The 22649-nt window shown below is 41.6% G+C and overlaps 1 protein-coding gene across 5 annotated transcripts in view; it reads right to left on the bottom strand.

Annotated features, from left to right (window-relative positions):
• The window catches only part of ARSB (arylsulfatase B), a 137040-nt gene that overhangs the window by 86191 nt on the left and 28200 nt on the right, over positions 1 to 22649 (bottom strand). For all 5 annotated transcript variants that reach the window (XM_054715129.1, XM_054715130.1, XM_054715128.1 and 2 more), the window contains exons 3-4: positions 20366 to 20556; positions 12345 to 12552 (exon numbers count right to left, since the gene is read on the bottom strand). In XM_054715129.1, the coding sequence (XP_054571104.1) occupies positions 12345 to 12552; positions 20366 to 20556 (399 nt within the window). The remainder of the gene's footprint in view (positions 1 to 12344; positions 12553 to 20365; positions 20557 to 22649) is intronic.

Here is a 22649-nt window from a genome sequence, read left to right as displayed (position 1 = left end):
CCCCTACATCATCACAAGATGGCTGCCCCCACATTGTCAAGATGGTCAGCAGGGGAGGGCGGTTGGGGATGACCAGGCCTGCAGGGGAGGGCAGTTGGGGGTGATCAGATAGGCAGGGAAGCAGTTAGGTGTCAATCATGCTGGGAGGGGAGTGGTTAGGCATCAATCAGGCCGGCAGGGGAGTGGTTAGGGGGCAATCAGGCTTGCAGGCAGGCGAGTTGTTAGGAGCCAGCATTCTCGGATTGTGAGAGGAATGTCCAACTGCCAGTTTAGGGATCGGGCCTAAACTGGCAGTCAGACATCCCCCGAGGGGTCCCAGAATGGAGAGGGTGCAGGCTGGGCTGAGGGACACCCTCCTCCCAGTGCACGAATTTTGTGCACTGCTCCTCTAGTATTATAATAACTATATATGGTATCTGATGGGTGCTAGACTTACCATGTGATCACTTCATAAGTTATATGTTATACACCTGAAACTAATATAATATTGTTTGTCAACTATAATTGAAAAGTAAATTTTAAAAAATCACAATAGATTGGGTGGACTTAGTATTTTTCCTGTCGTGTTGTATGATGGAACCTATTTATTTCATTTGATGCTCAAATTTCTTATACTATAATCAAACACAAATGTAGTGGTTCCTATCAGTTTATTTTAAAAAGTGAGTTAGAGCCTCTTGATTCACATTTCAACATAGGCTCAGTGTTGCACATTTGTGATTGGGAGATGAAATGTACAGACTTACCACTTTACATACATCACAATTATTCTCTACCACTATGTATTTTATGTGAACATATAAAATTAAGGTACCCAAAATTTTAGCCAAAAATAATCTCTTTTCAAAATGTAGTCACCCAAATCATGATTTGTTCAAATGACTGCTATTATGAAAATTTATGGTTTCAAACAATTTTAATATCAGAGAAATTTTCACCATAGGAAGTTAACTATTTAGTTTGGGTGGGTCAACAGTGAGATCAAGGAAGAAATCAAATGAAAATGAACACACAACAACCCAAAAATCTTTGGGAAACAGGGAAAGCAGTATTTTGGATGTTAGATAATGATAATGAATAATTTCCACTTTCTTCATTATACCTTTTAATAGTTTTTTTTCATTTTCTACCACAATCATGTATTTATTTTTTTGGTTAATCCATCCGAGGATATTTTTTCCATTGATTTATTTTTTTTAGAGAGAGTGGATATTTACCTGAAGAAATCCAAAACACTAATTTGAAAAGGTATATGCATACAAATAAGAAAGTGTTCTAGGATGGAAATGACAAAAAAAAAAAATCACTGTACTTGGAAAAGTCATCCTAGGAAGGGTTGATTAGATGTGGCCCATACTGTGAAGGAAAATATAAAAGAGATCATAGAGATTACAGTTGGTTAAGAGCAAAAAAACCCCAGAAAGGAAGAAACCTGTGGTGCCAATGATCTCTGAAATATTTTCTCATTAAGAAAACATGAGAAAAGAGCCCCACAAGGTTAAGGATTGCTCTGCAAGAAGGGAACAAGCCTGGAAGGCAGAATTTCTGTATACAACATTCTGTTGATGCTTTGTACCTAATTGCCAAAGTCAGCAAGAGAAGCGATGGGGATTTTTTCAAATATATTTTTATGATTGTTTTTAGGCCTGGTCGGGGGGATCTCATGCTTCTGAAAGCAACGCATGTTTAGGCCAAGCCCAGCAGGGCTATCTCCCACAAAGAGCCTGGGCACTCTTTCCCAGCCCTCCTTGAAGAGCAAGGGCCATAAACTCCTGGGAAGGAAGGAGCCGGCAGTCTTTCCTCCGCTGACGAAGCAAGGGCCTCAGATCAAGCCAGAAAACCACAGCAATCATTGTAGAAACCCCAAGTAGAGAGGAATTCGGGACAGAACGCCAGCAAAAGCTAGCCGTGGAACTCTAATTTTCGACCAAATGCCTTGCTTCAAAAAAAAAAAAAAGCAGTTACCACTCCCTCGAGGAGAATCCCACGTGTGGACTGTAAAACAAGAAAAGAATTACACTGTTTGGGTTCTTAGTAGCTAAAATTTAGCCACCCTTTTTATTTTTTTCTAAGAAAACTGCTACAGAGTAAATCCCTATTTTTATATTCCTGAAGATATGAGTATAAACAATACACAGCTTTTGTTTTTCAGCAGATAATTAGTGCCTTCTTTGAAACCTACTTAAATTTGTCTCTTCCATCTATTAATAATGACAGTGAGTTTTAAAATTCCAGACCAAAAACCCTGAAATACAATCTACTTTTTGCTGATTCCTAAGGTAATAATTCCTAGGCCATTTGGTTCCTGCTCTCATCCTCCAGCTGCCGACTATGTATTTGCATCCAGAGCCTGTGGTGACCCAACTTTATGTCAGCCCCTTCCTCTGGCTGTGACTATGGTTCCCATGGGATTATTTCTACAAGGAACCTACTTCTCACCTTCCTTCATTCTCCAGAGCGTCTGTCCAACCTAACATACCTCTGGACTTCATAGGGAATTTTGGCTCCAATGAGTTCTGAGGGAATGGTATGATATAAGAAATTCTTAAATGTGACCTTTAAAATGGAATGCAACACAGGAGGAGAAAGTAAACCCACACAAACTGGAAAGCTTCTTGCAATTTAGTCAATAAATATGCTCAGTTCAATATGTATTTTTCATTCATCATAAGCTCAGGGAGAGGCTTATAAACTCATAGGCCAATTATACACTCAGGGAAAGGCCACACCTTATAGAAGTGGGAAAATAAAGATTCTTTCAAGCTTCTCATGCTGAAAATGTCATAATATCAAAAATACAGTATTACAGCACACCAGCAATAAGCAATATAATAAAACATTGAAGATCTTGATAAACAGGGATTGAGAAAGATTTTTGCCTTAGAAACTGTAGGATTGTGGAGCCAATGGTTTGTTGAAGAGAATGCAAATGCAAGACTGTTCTGGGGACTATCAAAATGTATTGGTTATTACTATTTCTCAATAAAAGTCAACAAATCTGTATGTATTACTACCTATTGCTAATAAAGTTTTAAAATGATCCAATATGCTTTCAGCATGGACATTAACATAGAAAAATTTAAGAGGTGAAATGGATTGACTTCTGGCTAGGAAAAAAGAGTCTCCTAGTTTTGAGCCATGTGTTATTATTTCCCTCTAGGGTAGATGTGCTGAATAAAGGGATAACTGCAAAGAGAAAGACAGTGTGGACACACTATACAGTTTCTTCATTTAACAGGTCTTCCTTAGCTTTGTCAGAAATTCATTTAAGTGTTTGAAGAACCTAGTGAGATTGGTTTGCCAGCACTCAGATGACTTTGTTTTTGGCAGAGAATTTCTATAATATTTTAATAAGCCTGCCAATTGCATAAGTACATTTAAAACCATGAAGCTCTCCGGTACGAGTTTTTAAGGGAATTCTATCTATAAGGGAGAAAAGGACATAAGATTTAGACGAATTAGTTCAGACTCTTTATTGCTCTGTTTAAGATATTAATCTACATATAATGTTGTGAAAGCTCAGAAAATAAATGCTAAAAGTTTAGGGACTGTAATAAATGCCTCTATTGGTTTCAGTACAAATTTGCTATTGAACAGGGTCCAGTCAGTGCTCCTGGACGGTCTCCTGACCCTCTGGGGCAGGACATGTCTCCGCTGTGCAGGGCTGCCCGAGCACTGCAGGGCCGGTCCTTCACATGACGTCCCCCTCAAAACACTGTGACAGCCAAAGCCATTTCTGCAATTTCCCAGTATCATTGTGGACCCCGCCGCAGTCTCAAATGGACTATGAACCTACTGCTCTGTGGACTACATGGGCACTCTGGCCACGGGCTGCATTCTTTCCAGCTCTCTGCAAATGCACCCCATTGCCAACAGAAGGGATGGTTCCATCAAAGGCTATTGCCAGTCCTGATGAAAGTTCTGAAAGCACAGAATTACAGCACCTCACCTTTCCTAGTAACAAGGACTCTCAGATCAACTGTCCACGCTCTCCTATGCATTTCTTAAATCTGTCCTTTCGTCTCCTTCAAATTTCTCTCTGCCTTTACTCAGGCCCTCCTTACCCTCTACCCCTCTTGACCGCCATCACCTTCTAAAACGCCAGTCTGCCTCCAATCATCCTCCACACTAATCCTAAAATGAAAATATGATCCTACTTAAAACCTTTCGATGCTTCCCCACGGCCTTCAGAGCACCTTCTACCGCCTTCCTCTCTGAGCCAGGACTTACATCACGTTCTCCAGCTTCACATCTAACCATTCCCCACCTTGCACTCTGGGCTCCAGCCCCGCTGAACCTCCTAGTACATGACTGTTCTCCACTCTGCCCTTGCTCATGTTCATCGCTCATAGCTGAGGATGCTGCCCCGGCTCCTCCCCACCAGAACACCATTTATCTGACCATCTCATTCCCAGCCTTTAACTCTCAGAAAGGCTCCCCTGCCCCCAGGCTCTGATAGGTGCTCCTACCATGAGCACACAGTGCCCTGGGTTGCATCCAAATACACTTTCATTGCATCATAATAATGCACTCGCTTGTCTGCCTCACTAGACTGCAAGTTTCCTAAGGGCTGGACCTATGTCCTATTTGTCTTTCTCTCTGCAATGAGAGACTGCGTGAATGAATGAAAGATCGGCCAACCTGCATTCAATAATGAAACTGAGGCTAGAGTCTCAGTAACTAATTGGCAGGAAAGCTGGGATTTGAACTTTGATCATATCCTATCACAGAGGAAATAGAAGGGCAACCTTCGTATTAGACGAAGAGAATATTATGTTTGCAATGAGATGAGCAATATTTGTTAACAGCAGTAATAATCACACATTTCCATACCTGAAAAGAGGCAGGGAGACATTATTCTATCAAGGTTGTAATTTATATGCAGTCAGAGCATGGAAAGCAGAATAATTAAATTGAAATTTTTCTTATTAGCTTCTTTAAAGAGTCTGTTTCTAGAAATGGATGCACTTACCCAAAATGAAAACTACCTAGGGGAGACTAAACTTCAACCCCAGTTGGTTTCTGGCAAACATATGTTATACTAGTTGCGTGTGTATGTATATTCCTATATATGTATAATATATATTTAAATAATTATTTGTATATAAATATATATATGTATTTTGCAGGTGTGAAAAGCATGAAACCAAGGAGCTAGTTTGTCTCAGGGTTTTCTATAGCAATAGCTTCAGCATTTCTTTGTTTGGATGCACCCAGTATTTCTATGCTTATGAAGAAGAGCAGTTCTATGTGAAGTGAAAAACGTGGAAAAATGAGTTACTGCTCTATGATAAGCCAGATCCAGGTCCTGCTGCCTTGGGTTTTAATAACATTGTCATAGCACATTAGTAAATTCTATTTCAGGCAATGAGATTGTCAATAATCACAGAAAAAGTTTCCAGAGAAAGAAATGCAAATTAAGTTTCTCCTTATCATCAATCTTTCTTCTAAATGTAAAAAAAGTGGTTATTGTGAGAAGAGTTAATGTAAATATCCTATCTAATAAAGAGGGAATATGCTAATTGACCCTCACGCCATCGCAAAGATGGTGGTGGCACAGCCACAAGATGGCGGCGGGGATATGCTAATTGCTGCCATGCCCTCAAAGATGGCGGCACCCACAGCCACAAGATGGTGGCGCCGAGTCCCCTCAGCCCCGCCGGGGCAGAAGGCGCACGGCAAGGCCAGGCCCGATCGCCTCCAGAGTCCCCTAATCCCCTCAGCCCCCCAGCCACCCAGGGCCGGCCTGAGGCGCAGGCAAGCCTTGGATGGCGGATGGCTAGCCGCCCAGGGCCAGCCCGAGGCACAGGCAAGCCTCAGTTGTCAGCTGCCCAGCCGCCCAGGGCCACCTGAGGCTCAGGTAACCAGGGCCAGCTGAGGCTTGCGTTGCCAGCAGTGGCAGCAGCAGAGGTGTGATGGGGGCGTTACCTTCCCCTGATCACTGGGTTGCCTCCTGCCCCTGAGGGCTCCCAGACTGTGAGAGGGGGCTGGCCGGGCTGAGGGACCCCCCTCCAGTGCATGAACTTTTATGCACTGGGCCTCTAGTATACAGATATTGTGGGTTTGGTTCCAGATCATTGCAATAAAGCGAGTTGTAATCTTTTTGCTGGTAGAGGGTCTTGCCTTCAATTTGTAAAACATGCAACATGTGTGAAGTGTGCCTGTAATAGCTGCATAAAGATGCTGGGATCGCCCTAGCTCAGTGATTGGCAAACTGCGGCTCACGAGCCACATGTGGCTCTTTGGCCCCTTGAGTGTGGCTCTTCCACAAAATACCACGGCCTGGGCGAGTCTATTTTGAAGAAGTGGCGTTAGAAGAAGTTTAAGTTTAAAAAATTTGGCTCTCAAAAGAAATTTCAATCGTTGTACTGTTGATATTTGGCTCTGTTGACTAATGAGTTTGCCGACCACTGCCCTAGCTGGTTTTGCTCAGTGGACAGAGCATCAGTCTGTGGAGTGAAGGGTGAGGGTTTGATTCCAGTGAAGGGCACATGCCCGGGTTGCAGGGCTCGATCCCCAGTAGGAGGCAGCTGATCAATGATTTTCTCTCATCATTGATGTTTCTATCTCTCTCCCTCTCCCTTCCTCTCTAAAATCAATAAAAATATATATTTTTAAAAAAGATGCTAGGATCAATCTCGGTTTTCAAGGTTTTATAAGTAGTTTTCCTAATTTTAATTCATGATCTAGTTGCTCCAGAGGTGGCTCTAATTTGAGCTCATTTTACTCAGGGTTAAATTTCTTTGAAGATTCTTGAAATTTAGCAACTATAAAGATCAGCCATGGTGACAGGAACCCAGATTAGAACGGCATCTTCATAATAGTCGCTAGTGCCACTCCTCTTAACTAATACCCTAAAATAACAAAGACACAGAGTAAGATGAAAACCCATCACAAGGTGAGAAACCAAGACCAACAGACAGACCTATGCCAGAATCCTGGAGAACTTCCCATGAGCTATGAGCTGAAGATGCTGGGCTAAGGAAACAAGGGCTGGCCTACCCTATTTGCCTCCTGACACAGACACCTCACCTACCCGAAAAGAGGCAGGGAGGCAGCCTGGGAGGGGACATTGCTAATTTTTTACATGACCAGAGAAGTAGAATCTCCTCAACTTTCTACGTGCAGTTAGAAATAGCAACTCCCAGAAAGAAATGGAGAAGACAAGTGTGACAGGGTGGCACACAGTATCTTGGGAAGTGATCTCAAAAGCAAAGCCCTGAAGTCGTGGAAATAGGAAGAGTCAAGTAGCCGTGCATATTGGCGTCATTTTAGCGCATCAAAGAACCAGGTAGCCCAAGAGCCGAAAGTAGGTCATCAGGTTCAGTAGATATAGCAGACTCCATACCTATAGCCCCCTGGGCATTGAGTGAGTGGTGGGCATGAAGCTGACCTCAGCTATAGAGTTGGGAAGTGATTAATCAGGAAACAGTGACCACAGGCCAAGAGAGGACCATGCACACGGTGTGGGCAGACCCTTCGCAGCTATGCTCAGAGTAAGAGTATGTAGCTGGTAATAATTTACTACGGAAATAAAGATTTTAGAGTAGTTCTTTTTGGGAAAAGCTTGGGTTCTATGAACAGAAGTAGAGATAAAGGACAATGGGATAAGGTAAAAGGGAAAGATGAGAAGCAAAAGCACAACTGACGAGGGTTAATAGGTATTGACCTCAAGATCTAGGTTTGAATTCTGACTCTTCCATTTGTTAGATGAGTGGCTCTCTTAGTCCATCCAGGCTGCTGTAACACAATACCACAGACTAGTTAGCTTACAGACAACAGAAATTTAGTCCTCACGTTTCTGGAAGCTGGGAAGTCCAAGAGCAAGACCAGCATGGCTGCCCTATGGTAGGACCCTCTTCCTGGTTCACAGCCAGTGCCTTCTTGCTGTGTCCTCACATGGAAGAGGGAGACTAGAGATCTCTCTGGGGTCTCTTATAAAGGCACTAATCTCATTCGCGAGGGCTCCACCCTCATGATCTAGCACCTCTCAAAGGCCCCACCTTCTGACACCATCACATTGGGTGTTAATATTCCAACATGTGAATTTGGGGTGAAAAACATTCAGAGTAGTAGTGGCTGTGGGAAAAGCACTTAACCTCTTTCATTTTGATTTCTTCATTTATTTATATATATAAAAGCCCAGCAACTGGAACAGCAGAACGACCAGAACGACTGGAACAACTGGTGGCTATGACACGCACTGCAGCAGCCAACCAGCCTGATCCAGGCCCCGATCACTCTCCCACACACCTGGCCAGCCCCACCCCCAATTGGCCCCCAACACCCCAATTGGGGGCGGGCCAGCCAGCCAACCACACACAGCCCCTCCCCCTGGCCAGCCCCACCCCCAATCGGCCCTCAACACCTTAATCAGGGGCAGGGCCAGCCAACCAACCACCCTCGGCCTCTTCCCCACCTCCCGCCGGCCTGGCCTGATGGGCCCCTATTGGTGCAGGCTGGCCGGACACCCCACCTGTGTACAAATTCGTGCACTGGGCCTCTAGTAAATTTATAGACTGGAGACGAAGAAACTTATTTCACAAGGTTACATTGAGCTTTAATGCTTAATGACATGACCAGTGAACTGACTAAGGCAAACAAAGGATTGCAAAGCAACTAAAAACAAAATCAATAGCAATCTACACTGGCGATATTAAAGAGCAGATTAAAATTGCAAAAATGTAATGCAGAGGAGCTGAATCCAGAAGACAGAGAAAAAGGACAAAACACAGAAAATGATGAGAGAGACATTGAGTCAGTGCTTCAACCTACTAATGAAAGATATTTTTGAGAAACAAATCAAGCAGAACAAAAGCAATAAGCTAAAATATGAACAGGGAAAACTTCCTGGAGTGAAAAATAATCTCAGCATAGAGATCAAAGGGTTCACCGTATTTCAGGCAAAATTAATTTAAAAATATTTTAAAGACCCATGCCTAGATATAATTCAGCAAAAATCTAAACTATGAAGATAATTAAAACAAACAAAAAAGCCTCCAAATCGGTTTCAGGGACCAACTTATCCAGACAGATCTTTCAAACAGCCTGTGAACTGCTCTAGAGCAGAGAAAAAAATGGAAAAACCACCCAAACTGCTTTATTAAGTGAGCATAACCAAGACAACAAAAGCTGACACAGAGAGAAAAAGCAACCCCCCCCCACCCCATACACTTTGGACTCTTGACTCGGTACAAAAATCCTAAATAAACCTCTCACAAACTGAATTCAGCAGAATAATAAAAATGCATATACATGATCAAGTTGGATTTAGCCCAGCCCAACAAAGCAAACATGGTCCAAGACTAATATATCTACTAATATATCATAGTGTCACCACGGACACAAACAATAGGGTGGTGAAGGCCTGGGGAGGGGGATGGGGGCCAGCTAGAAGGGGTTAATGGGGGGAAAACAGGGGACATATGTAATACTTTCAACAATAAAGATTTAATTAAAAAATATATATATATCAGAGTGAGACAACCTTATTATAAAGTAATCCCCATTTTCTTAGTGAAAAGCTCCAAAAGTTATTTTTGCTGACTTGAATAAATATAATATGGATGTTTATAAAACAGTCAACTATCTATTTAAAAGTTACGTATACACACTTGAAATCATATAAGAAAAATATCTTAAAATATTGCTTTTTTCCACACTTTCACACACCATGAAAAAATTTTATTCTACTCCTTCCCATGCCTACTTGACATCAATATCCGTTGTCACAGGAGCCACTTTAAGACATCTGGCAGTTTCCCAGAGCTACCATCTTCTCTGTCTGAGCATCTTCGTCTGTATATGATACATTAAAACATATATACTTTTGTTTCAGGAAATAATTTATCTTTAAACTGTATCACTCTGATCTCTACAAAGATTGTTTTATAAACTTATCACTGCTAATTCTTACAATCGTGAGATCATTTCCCAGGAATAATTACTAAGTGAGTATAAATCTCTTGACTTCCTTTGTGATTGCTTCTTTCAGTGAGTGACCTCTGTAAGTATTCAGTACCAACACTGATCAAGGTGCTTTCCAAGCTGTTCGACATAAAGCCGACTGAGAAAAACTCAGTATGAGAGAGATCTTGTACGGGCTTGTACTAGTATATGAGATGTTTCCCTCTTTTCTGAAGAGTAAGTTTTGGAGGAAAAACAACTGTAATAGCAACCCTTTCCACAATAGGGAATACTTAGAAAATTATAGTACATGTTTAGCACTAAAGCAGCTGAACAAGGTTGCTCAGAGTGGCCCCTGGCCCTGCCCAGGCTCCTCGAGAGATTGGTATTGCAGCACACCAAGCAGAAAGCTCTGCTATGTCATGAGGACCAATAAGAACATCCAGACCATCATCTGCATCACCTCAGAGGCAGGAGATGCAGTGGAGCCAGCAAGGCTGATGCCTGGCTCTGCCTGGCTGTGTGACCTTGGGCAAGTTACTCAGCCTCTTTGTGCTTCAGTTCTCACACCTGCAAGAGAACTATTGTGAGGCCGAGACCGGTTTGGCTCAGTGGATAGAGCGTCGGCCTGCGGACTCAAGGGTCCCAGGTTCGATTCCGGTCAAGGGCATGTACCTTGGTTGCGGGCACATCCCCAGTAGGGGGTGTGCAAGAGGCAGCTGATCGATGTTTCTCTCTCATCGATGTTTCTAACTCTCTATCCCTCTCTCTTCCTCTCTGTAAAAAATCAATAAAATATATTTAAAAAAAAAAAAAAAAAAGAGAACTATTGTGAGGATTAATTTAACTAATTCACGTAAAGTACTCAGAACTATGTCCTGAACATAGTAAGCACACAATAATTGCTAGATTCAAAAACCATGCCCGATTAAAAGCAAACCAAACTAACTCTTTAAAAAAAAAACACACAAAAAAAACTATAAGTACAATAACCAGATTCATTCCTCAACATGCCATTTCACACCCCTTACATAGCCACTTTACAGTAAAACTCACCAGGTTACAAACCGCAACCTCACCCTAGGAGTTTCTAGTTAAATTTTCAGGTTGTAGCCAAGGAACACTAGAGGTTTGAGAAAGCTCCTTCATGAAATGCAAACCAAAACAAAGATACAAACAACCTTAGAAGGAAGAGAGACAATGTTGGAAGTATAAGCAAACTTAAAAATATACGTATGTGTACACACACACACGTATGTACACACATCTACACACACATAATTAATGGTTAAGAGCACAGGCTTTGGAGAAATAAATTATTAATTGCATCCATAAAGTGGGGGGGGGGGGGGAAACTTCACACAAAAAAGAATGATCAGAAAACAAGAAAGAGTCCTTGATAATTAAAAACTATGGTCGTTACAATGAATTCAATAGAATGGTTATAAAATAATAATGAGAAAATAATGATGAAGAAAAGAGAAGAGGAGAGGGAGAGGGAGAGGGCGAGGGAGAGGGCGAGGGCGAGGGCGAGGGCGAGGGAGAGGGCAAGGGAGAGGGAGAGGGAGAGGGAGAGGGAGAGGGCGAGGGAGAGGCAGAGGGAGAGGGAGAGGGAGAGATATTAGAGGATTAATGCAGTATCCAAATAACAGGAGTTTTGTGAAGGCAGACTAGGAGGAAGGTAGGATGGAGGGTCAAACAATTCTGCCATAAATAATACAAGAAATTTCCTATTAAAAAAAAAAGGATCAGCATTTTCCGATAGAAAGTACTCTTGGAGTACTCACCATAATGAATAAACCAAGACCTGTACCCAAAGTACATCCCTAGGGAATAGAAACTATGTCTATATATAACAGATTAGAAGTTGGAATGACATCGCCATAATAAAAATGATTTTCAAGAAACTTCTTCCTTCTACTTTTCTGTTTTTCCTATAATCAACATGCATAACTTTTATTGTCAGAAAATTTTAATATAAAAAAATCTATACTTGGAGGCTCTAGCCTAGATTTAAATGGCTGCATTTCTTATCTGTCTTCATAATGTCACAATCTGTCTCTGACACAGAGCCCCCTGCGGTCAGCAGAAGTCCTCCTGACAGAGCCTGGGCTGCAGAGATTGCTGAGAACACGCCAGTCCAAGGAGTCAGTGCCCAGCTGCCTGTGTATGAGTGATGCCCTCTCATACTTCCTTAGAAAGCACTCGTTGTCAAGCATACCCCCCAGAATATTTTGATATTTGAAGAAAGGTGGGGAAGCCCATAATTCTTTTTCCTTAGACACATCTTTCTACCCATTATGAGCATGTCTTCACTCTTGCAGTTAGCATTCATTTTAATAAGGAACGGCTAAATGCTCCAATTTGTCTTCATTCCGTTCATCGAATACCATGTCCTAAGCTTTGCCGGGAGATGATTTTCCTGTTGACAGGCTTACCTGTGGAGAAGATGAACACCGTGTTGTTCCAGAGCCCCCGGCTTCTTAAGGCTGCGGTGACATTGCCCACGGCTTCATCCATGAGGGACACCATTCCTGCATAGTGGCGCCTGTTCTTATCTTGGATAAAGTCGTACGGCTTCAGGTACTCCTCGGGGACCTGAAGGGGCTCGTGGACAGACTGGAGAGCAAGGTAGAGAAACAGAGGCTGGGAAGAGAGTTTGTGCAAGTCAGTCAGGAGGGCATGGAAGCATTGAATACACAGAGGTTCAAATTTATCAGTTAAAAAAACTAATATTAAGGCAACCCACAGAATGGGTTGAAAATATCTGTAAATCAAACATGTACCTGATAAGGGACTTGTAGGGAGAATATATAAAGGACTCTTGCAACTCAATAATAAAAGACAATTAACCCAATTACAAAATGGGCAAAGAATTTGAACAGACATTTCTCCAAAGAAGATAACAAATGGCCAATAAGCAAATGAAAAGATGTTCAACATCATTAGTCATTAAGAAAATGCAAATCAAAACCACTCTGAGATACCACTTCCCACCCACTAGGAGGTTATAACACAAAAACCAGAAAATAGTACGTGTGGGTGAAGATGTAGAGACATCAAAACACTAATTCATTGAGGGTGGGAATGCAAAATGGTGCAGCCAGTATGAAAAACAATTTGGCAGTTCCTGAAATTGTTAAACATAGAGCTACCATATGACCCAGCATTCCCATTCCTAGAAAGTGAAAGCTACGTCCACACAAAAACTTGTACACAAATGTTCACATATAGCCCGAAAGTGGAAACAACGCAAACGCCCGCCCGTTAATGAGCAGGTAAACAAAACGTGATGTATTTCCGGCAATACTCAGCAATAGAAGGAATATTATCAGCCGTAAATTCTGTGCTAATAGGCACAGAGCTTCTTTTTGTGGTGATGATAATGTTTTAAACTTAGATAGTGATGGTTGTATAACTCTGAGTTTACTATTGAATTGTATATTTTAAATGGCTGAATTTTATGGTATGTGAATTATGTCTTAATAAAGATGTTAAAAATGTAACAAAAGACACATGATAAAAGACTAAAAATAAAAGCTTGAGTTCTAAAATAGCCTAGAAGGCTCTGATCCAAACAAATAATAATATCAATCATAACAACTATATGTGAAATATCTATGTGCTAGATACTATAAAGATGTATATATTCCATCTTATTTAATACTCCAAAACACCCTATGTTACATTCATTTTACAGGCAAGTTAATTGAGGCTTAGACTTGCCCAAGTTCATATTAATTGCAGAGCAATTTCCTATTGAAAACCCCAGTATTATAGTGTGGATATGTACCAATAGATGCTTTAACGTTTTGCTCCAGCTGAAAAATAATTTCACACCGTTAGTAGAGGGTACGGATTTTTTATGTTTTTATGAAAAAACAAGTGAATACCATGCCTTGTTAGTCTTTGATCTAGGACCAAACATAAGGCCAATTTAATTTCTGGAAACTAACAAAGGAGTGTGAAGCATTGATTCTATTTTACCTCTCAGACCAATTTACAGCATTTAACATTAGTGGTAGTCCAGGTCAGCCTCTCCCTTTTAATGAGCCTTTCTGAAGGCTCTCTCCTCTTTGTGCTTCTACAGAATTCTTTAATGAGTTGAAACCCTCAAAAAGACAACTAGTCCAACCCAAGAATAAATATATAATTCTGTTCAAGTATTTGAGGCATTTAAATCTCATAAATGAATAGGAAAAAGTCAGAAAGCAGCCTGGAAATGGTGTCTCATATTTCATTCTTCACTGTTGATAAATTGTTTTAAATTATCTATTCTATACCCCTGCGGTAAAGTAAGGAGTATACATGTACAGCACTCAAATAGGTTATTTGTAGAATAAATTTTTGGCAGTTAGAAACATCTTTTCCCCAAAATCAAAGTGTTCAAAATATCTGTTAAATATCAAAGTAATCACTTCAAAACCTATTTAACTAAAGAAGTAAGCGATGGAATGAAAACCATGATACGGTGGAACCTGTGCTTCATTTGTACATTGCTTCCACGGGAAGACATTCCAAATTCCAACTCCAAAGGTCAACTTTAAAGCTCTGGCACTAAGTTAGCCCCACTCTGCCTCCACACATACACGTCCTACTCCAGCCACACAAGTCACACGGACACTCCTGCGCTCCTCCCGATCTGGGTGAGAGAGCCTCAGGGGAGGCTGTGTCCAGGTGCTGAGGAAGGACCCTGGGCTGAGATGTTTGGAGGGAAGGACGTGAAGTGGCATCCATGGCCTGACAGGCAGAGAGGGGCTGTGGTCGGAGGAGCTGTCTGGTCTTTAGACCTAGACTAAGCCGACCCCAGCCACCAGCCAAGGTCTAGATAGGGTTAAAAATTGTCAGGCTACAACAAATTGCAGCCCAAACTGCAAGCAGTTTTAAAAATCAGGAATTATCACATAAAAATCTGTTTTGTTTCGTCTTGTTTTAATTTTCCTGAAAAATATCAGAACTTCTGACAACTCCACACCCACTCTCCATCTAGTAACAAGCAGCTGAGCATGAGAAGCAGAGACCCCAGTCTCAGAAGCTCGCCATTTCTCTAGTCCCCACTGTGCCCCGTGAGCGGCTCCATTTATTTCGGTAAGCAGCCTGACTGGTAAACACGAGAGTTTGTGACTCTGGTCTGCATTTCCTACAGTGGGCAGGGTGGAGGAAACCTGAAAGGAGCCTCCCTGTTTAAAAAGATATGCAACATGGCAACCCATGTGGCTGGTGATGGAGAGAAAGGGCAAAAGGGAGGTTGGTCCCGGCCAGCAAGTGAGGTGAGGGTTGTGGGGGAGAGTTCTTATAACCATGCCAGGAATAATTCTGGGACCATCATTAGGGGACCTTATACATATCCAGTATAGAAATTCTTCTACTCACCTTGTTAAAAATAGCAAAAAATTACCTGAAAAATCTTTCTAGTAATTATCCCTTAGTGGCTAAGGGCACGACTATCACTCTCGAGGGCCTAAAATGAGGAAACTGCAGCAATCCCCTTTTTCCAGCATCAGGCTTCTGAGAAGGGGCATGACTGGGAAGAGGGAGTGAAAACAACCTCTGAGGATGAGGCCCAGCCCGTCCTGTGGCTGTCACAGGCCATGCAAAGGCCTCGCACTACTTGCCGACCAGATCCTAATAACGTACAAGTATGACTGAAGGCATTCCTTGACCAAAGCAGGTTCTCTTTCTCCCGTTTCATCAGCAGTAACCTAGGGTCGCTTAGTGTGTGGACGAACAGCCTCACACACATCAACAGGGCTTTGGGTCACCAGGCGGAGGCAGAATGATATATAGTGCAGCGCATTTAATGAGGTGAGGGCCAGTGAACACATTTTAGAGTATTTCCATCCAATATTATAAAAATAAGGTTGCAGCACTCACAGGGTGAACTTTATTTGTGAGGCATCTTATTTCCCGGCACTGCCAGATGTGAGGCGTTTCTATACTGTTTAAAAGTTAAGAACATTCTCGCCGAAACCGGTTTGGCTCAGTGGATAGAGCGTTGGCCTGGGGACTCAAGGGTCCCAGGTTCGATTCCGGTCAGGGGCATGTACCTTGGTTGCGGGCACATCCCTAGTGGGGGGTGTGCAGGAGGCAGCTGGTCGATGTTTCTCTCTCATCGATGTTTCTAACTCTCTATCCCTCTCTCTTCCTCCCTGTGGAAAATCAATAAAATATATTAAAAACTGAAAATATAAAAAAAAAAAAAGTTAAGAACATTCTAGAGTACTGTTCTTAGTACACCATGGTGGCCCAGTGGAAGAACAATTACCTAGGGCTCTAAGGGTCTCCAACCACAATCAGGACTCACCTACAGCCACTCGTCCTAAGGCCCTTCTTGTTAACAGCAGCCAACTCCCCCTCACCTGCCAGCCAGGGCCTCTGTTGGCCTAAATCAGCAGCCACCATCTGGGGATGAGCTCCTGAGTACCCCCCTACCTACTGACCTGAGTTCTAACCCAATCAAGCCTTGGCCTCTGCAGACCTGAGGGCACATTCTGACCTGACATTCTGATTCAAAACACTGGAGTCCTGTACCCAATCTGACCTTCACTGACCTCCGGGTTTACACTGAACCCAGATTTCTCCCTCGCTCTTCCTTGGGTCCAGATCCCTACGCTAAGCATTGCAGTTATAGCTGCCATCTGTACGAACCCCAACTGCACCCATTCAGGTTTCTTAGGACTAGATAATGGAATCCTAGATGTGAGTCATGACCAAAGGTTTAAGTATTACATAAAATATCACATTACTACTTAAAGTTATTAGCATATTCGTAAGATGCTAGGGGTTCATTTCCTTTTCTTATTATGTCTATTCTTATACGCTAAATATCCTCACCACGCTAAGACACTAATTTCAGTGAGAAAGTCTTGTTTTCGTTTCTTTATTTAAAGAATAAATTTAAAAAGCATATGATATGCTTTTAAATTGTTATTCTATCTTTGACTTCCAAATTAAGACATTCCTTTCTCAAACTGTGTCAGGGAAAGTAAGGGTCTACCACCAGAAATTTGCATTTGCTTTAAGATGCTTTTAATAGACTAGATGGGTGAGAAAACATTTATTTTTATTCTGCAAAGTGTTGAGGGGGCTATTTTTAACCAAAAGATCGTTTATGAATACGCTGCTTTCACACTGTGGTGTTAGTACTGACAGAATTATCTTGCCGAAAAGGAGAAGGAAGGGACACTGCTTCCCAGCACATGTGCGATGGCTATCCGCAGGGTCCCTCTGGTCCAGCACCATGTCCTTCTGTTACAAAACAGCGCCATACGCTTCTTCCCCTCAAGTGCTCTTCAAAATGGAGACACTTTTAGCTTGTGGATTTGTGTGAATTTCTTTAGTGATTTCCATCCTAGAACAAGTTGCCTATGTTACAGTCTATATATAGCACTTGGGGGTTAGCACAGAATAAGATTCGGGGTGGGGGAAGGTAGAAGAGGGTAAAGAGGGGGTAAATGGTGATGGAAGGAGACGACTTGGGGTGGTGAACACAATATAATATATGGATGATGTATTATCAAACTGTACACCTGAAACCTACGTAATTTTATTAACCAATGTCACCCCAATAAATTCAATAAAAAAGACCCAAAAAAAAGAAGATTCAACATTGGGATAAAGTGCAGCTCCTGGAACTGGGGTGACATCATTTTACTGAGAACTGAAAATGAAAACATCTGCATTTGCTATTTTAAAGGAACTTTCTGAGCTATCACTTAGCTATTGACTACTTCATTCATTTATGTCTCTGATTGAAACTTTGAGGATGTTAGGAATGCTGGATATGGCTTCAGAATATTTCAGACACGAGAGGAAAACGACCACCCTCTCTCTCACCTGGCAATTTCCTGATGTTATCTCTAAGCAGCACCACACTGACAACACGGGCTTGGGTGGCTGTGAGCTCTGGGGCCTCCAGTTGTCCTCAGTTCCTGTGCTGTCCACACTACGCCAGTTAAGACGGCCCACACACCAAGAACTAGTTCACCCCAGCTGCTTCCTCTTATCCGCCTAATGTTTCGGGCACTGTGAGGGAATTCTCCATTGTTCCTGAATGGGAACTAATTTTTATTGTAGGCATACTATAGTTCCACGATTATACTGCGAACCTGTAAAAGGCAGTTGGCTGCTGCTTCCAATCTGCGTTTGAGGGGAGTCAAAAGTGGCTGCACATCAGAATCGCCGGTGGGAGGTGGGGGCGGAGACCCTGTCGTTAAATACCAACGACAGGGTCTCATCCTGAACCGATAAACCACAATATTCGGAATTGGTAGTTCTTACAAGCGTTCCAGATGATCCCAATATACGGTCAGGATGAGTCATACGCTGGGGCTCACAATCTCTGGTCGTGGATATTAACTGTGGATGGGGGTGCATTGAGCTCTGGAGAAAAACAGTGTGGGTTTAAAATCTGATTCTGACTCTCAATTGCTCTGTGACCTTGAACAAGTTAGTTAACTTCACTAAGCCAGTTTGCTTATTTGCAACATAGTGCCTACCTCAAAGGACAGGACAAGGACTACAGTTCCATTAAAACCTTATCTTGTTCTTTGGGTTTTTAGCTGGATCAAAATGTCAAGCATACAGAAGAAAACTGAGAACATAAACCAACTACCTAGCAGTTATCTTTTCAACTGTCTGAATAGTGGTGTAGCTCTAGATTTAAAATCTGCATATGTCTAAGCCCGGTCAGGTATCTCCCTTGGTTAGAGTGTCATCCCAATATACCAAGGTTATGGGTTTGACCCCTGGTAAGAGCACATACAAGAAGCAACCAAGCAATGCATAAATAAGTGGAACAACAACAAATCAATGCTTTTCTCTCTCTCAGTAAAAAATCAATTTAAAAATCTATATATATAAAAGCCTAAGCAACCATCCAACCATTCGACCATTCACCCAGTAGCTATGGCGCACAATGACCAGTAGGGGCAGACGCTCCAACCAATAGAGGAAGGAGCCTGATTCCTCACAGAATCGGCCTTGAGTTAGGTAGCTGCTGGGGCCCGAATCTGCTTCACCCGCACCCCGGACCCAGAGATCAGTTTCAGCCTGATCCCTGCAGGCTAGGCCAAGGGACCCCACCAGAGCATGAATCCGTGCACCGGGCCTCTAGTTTAAAATAAAACACATACAATAACCATAAAATAAAATCTTCATGTCTCCATATTTGAGAGAATTTTCCACAGCAAGCATGGCCAAGCAAGTTGTCAGTATGAAACAGGGATAAAAAGCCAAAATTGTGGCAAAGCTAAGGACAGATACCACGGAAGACTCCTCATACTGAGTAAAAGGCAACAAAGACTGAGCCACAAAGAAACCACATCAAAAAGGGAGTCAGCAGCCAGGTACCATGTCTCACAGGTACATAAACTGGAATCCACATTGTGATCTGCACTGAGCACCTTCAGTAATTGTCGAGGAGGCAAAGTGCAGGAAATGGGAAGAACCAGACAACACCGCACATTCTGTGATCTGCTCTGCCAGGGTCCCACTGAAGGTCTAATTTTGGGGGTATGCTAAGACAGTTCTTAATAAAGGTATATTTTGAGCCCAATATCTGACAACACAAATATTTGACCCATTTTAAAGGCATTTATAAGCTAAATCCAGAGAATTCAGCTTAAACTTTAGTTCATGTGGTTAACTCTAGGTTAGCAAAAAAAATGTTTAAGGCTATTCAAACTCTTCTAGTTTTACCTATAGATAAGTCAAAAGATTTTAGCACATGAAGTATATAATGGTTTCAGGATGGTAAATGTAAAAAACAAGCTCATCCGTATGACACGTTTATGGGTTGGAAGACTCAATATTCTTAGGACATCCAAGGTCTACAGATTTAATGAAATGTAAATCCAAGCAGGCATTTTTTTAAAGAAATTGATCGACTGATTTTAAAATTAGAGGATGCAAAATATCTAAGGTTTGCAAAATATCTAGAATAGCTAAAATGATCTTGAGTGTGGGGGAGGAATACAAAGTTAGAGGATTTGGCCTGAACCTAAAGTTTAGTAATCTCTTAATAGAAAGTTTGCCATAATAAAACCTCATCCTGTACATAAGCCTATCATTTTTTTAAAATGTCAGTTTGCTAATTACTTATAGCACATGCACATAATGCACCAAATAATAAAACTATATTTCTACTAAAACACTATAGATACAGTATTTCTCAGAGTGTAATCTGGGAACCATTTTAACCAGAATCATCCTTGGGGAGTTTCTTTAAAATGCTGGGGTACAGATTTCCCGCAGACATGCGAGATCAGACTCTTATGGGCTCCAGGAATTTCATTTTTAAGAAGCTTCCCAGGCTGATACTAGTGCACTCTAAAACTTGAAAATAATCCCTCTAGAATGTATTAGATGTTTCCCTCGATGACAGTTGCCTCTTCCTATACTCATCTGTGGAGACCCTCTCTGAACACAATCTTGATATCAATAAAGAGGCAAGACTTACCTTCTCTGGTGGATGGTTGGTTATGAGGGCTGTAGCCCTTTCGGTAAATATGTTTGTTGAATACATATTTTCATATCCTGTTGCAACTTCCTCACCATCTCGAAAATCAAGAGCACATCGTGTGACATTGAGAGCGTTGATAAATGTACAGCGTTCGTGGGAATAGTAATCTTCACTACCTAGGAGATATCCTACAGCAAGAATGGGAAATGAAAGTAGTCAGCATGGCATAAAACTTGTTAAACTAATGTTCCAGTTTTTAATTGCCTAATGCAATTGATTACCCACGACAAAGCTAATCCAACGACAAGGTTAATCAGAGCACCATTTCTTAACATCTCTATATTTTCTAGCAGATGGCATTAAAATGTAATTGTAAAAAAATTCAAATCCACTCCTCACTCAAGTCTTTATTTAGCACACAAGCTCTATCATGTAACTCTCAAAGTGGGTGATTCTAAGTAAATGCATTTTTAAAAAGTCAGGGTTCAAATTCAGTAAAGGTGATAACATTTTAAACTTTTAAAGCTATCTAATAGCTAAAATAGCATATGGTTAGTGTGACTTGTTACAAGTATTTATTCTGAGGTGATCACATAAATGAATGCAGGAACCGAATAATATTGATATTGACCTTCAAAGACTGGCTGCAAGGTTATTTATAGAAGTGGCTCTAGGAGGAATCATCTTTAGTCAGACACTGACACCCACTGGTCAAAGACATAAACCTTTCCAAATGGAGGATTTCTAGACATAACAGGGCCAAATGATCAAACTAATGTGCAGCACTAAGATTAGATTTTTCGACCTATTGTGATCTCAATTTCACCCCAAATTTAAATGGCATTAACTGCCTATCTCATAATTTAGACTTAACCATGGAAGGAAATGAGTTTTCTCAACAAACAGTTGCTTCTGCAAATGTTCTACATTTTCCTAATATATTAAAACTGGAGGCCCAGTGCACTAATTCATGCACAGGTGGGGTCCCTCAGCCTGGCTGGCGATCGGGGCTGATCGGGGCCCATCTCGCCCAGTCCTGATCTTAGCCCATCAGGGCCGGCCGGCCGGGAAGGGACCACGGGAGGGTTCCAGGGCATGTCCAGCCCGACTTGCCCAGTCCCAATCGGCCAGACCCCAGCAGCAAGCTAACCTACCAGTTGGAGTGTCTGCCCCCTGGTGGTCAGTGCACGTCATAGTGACTGATCGACCAATCAGTTGGACACTTAGCATATTTGCCTTTTATAAATAGAGATATGCTGTGCTGCATATTGTATGATGCCACTCATGCAAAATATCCAGAATGGGCAAATCTACTAGAGACAAAAGCCTAGATTAGCGAGGTCACCTAGGGCTGGCGGGGTTGGGAGAAAATAGAGAGTGATTGCTAATGGGCATGGGATTTCTTTGGGGGTATGATGGAAATGTTCTACAATTGAATTGTGAGGACAACCCTGTGAATTTATTAAAAATCATTGAGTTATACACCTTAATTGGGTGAATTGCATGATATGTTAATTATACCTTGATAAATCTTTTAAAAAGAAATAAGCTGTGCTAGACTCTGAGCTATCTATTGCCTGATAGATATTGCTTATTAACCTTAAAATGAGGATGATAAATTGGCCTAGCCCTTTCCCCAGTCCTAAATGTTTTCTATAATCACAATTAAAAGCCTTACACAGCTTACACAATAAATTAATTCATTTTTTATTAATTTCCTCCTTTTCTATGATTCACTAAATTCATGGTTCTGAATATAGTGAACACTGGTCTTAAGATAATGTTTTAAATGGTAATTTTTCTCCTAAATATAAAACAGAAAGGGAAACCCAAAGGGTTTGCTAATTAATATGTAATAGAGAAAGGAATGTGTCCACAAAAATAGTTTCAGCCCCTATATCTGTTCAGAGAGGGGTCATGGCATAGTGGTTCTATTTGGGGTTTTTATTAACTACTAGGTATCAGTCCTGCAGAAAATCACTTCGGATTTCTTATCCATAAATGTAAACTATTTTTATCATTTGGGAGAAAATATGCATAGAATATACTTGATTAAAAGAGGATGGACTACAAATATAAAAGAGATATTACAAATAGGATTCCAGAAATACAACTATTTATTCACATACTTGACCAAACTGACACCAAGCATCCATGTTACAATCCCATAGAGCTTCTCTCATAAGAATGATTCACAAATTTGAACTTATATGCCAAGCCTAAAGAAGATGGCAGCCTAGGCTTTTTGGGGGAAAAAGAGAAAATACTTTTTGAACAACTA

Source organism: Eptesicus fuscus, chromosome 4 (genome assembly GCF_027574615.1).
Source record: "Eptesicus fuscus isolate TK198812 chromosome 4, DD_ASM_mEF_20220401, whole genome shotgun sequence".
In the NCBI taxonomy this organism is placed as follows: domain Eukaryota; kingdom Metazoa; phylum Chordata; class Mammalia; order Chiroptera; family Vespertilionidae; genus Eptesicus; species Eptesicus fuscus.
This window is presented reverse-complemented; position numbering and strand designations above follow the sequence as displayed.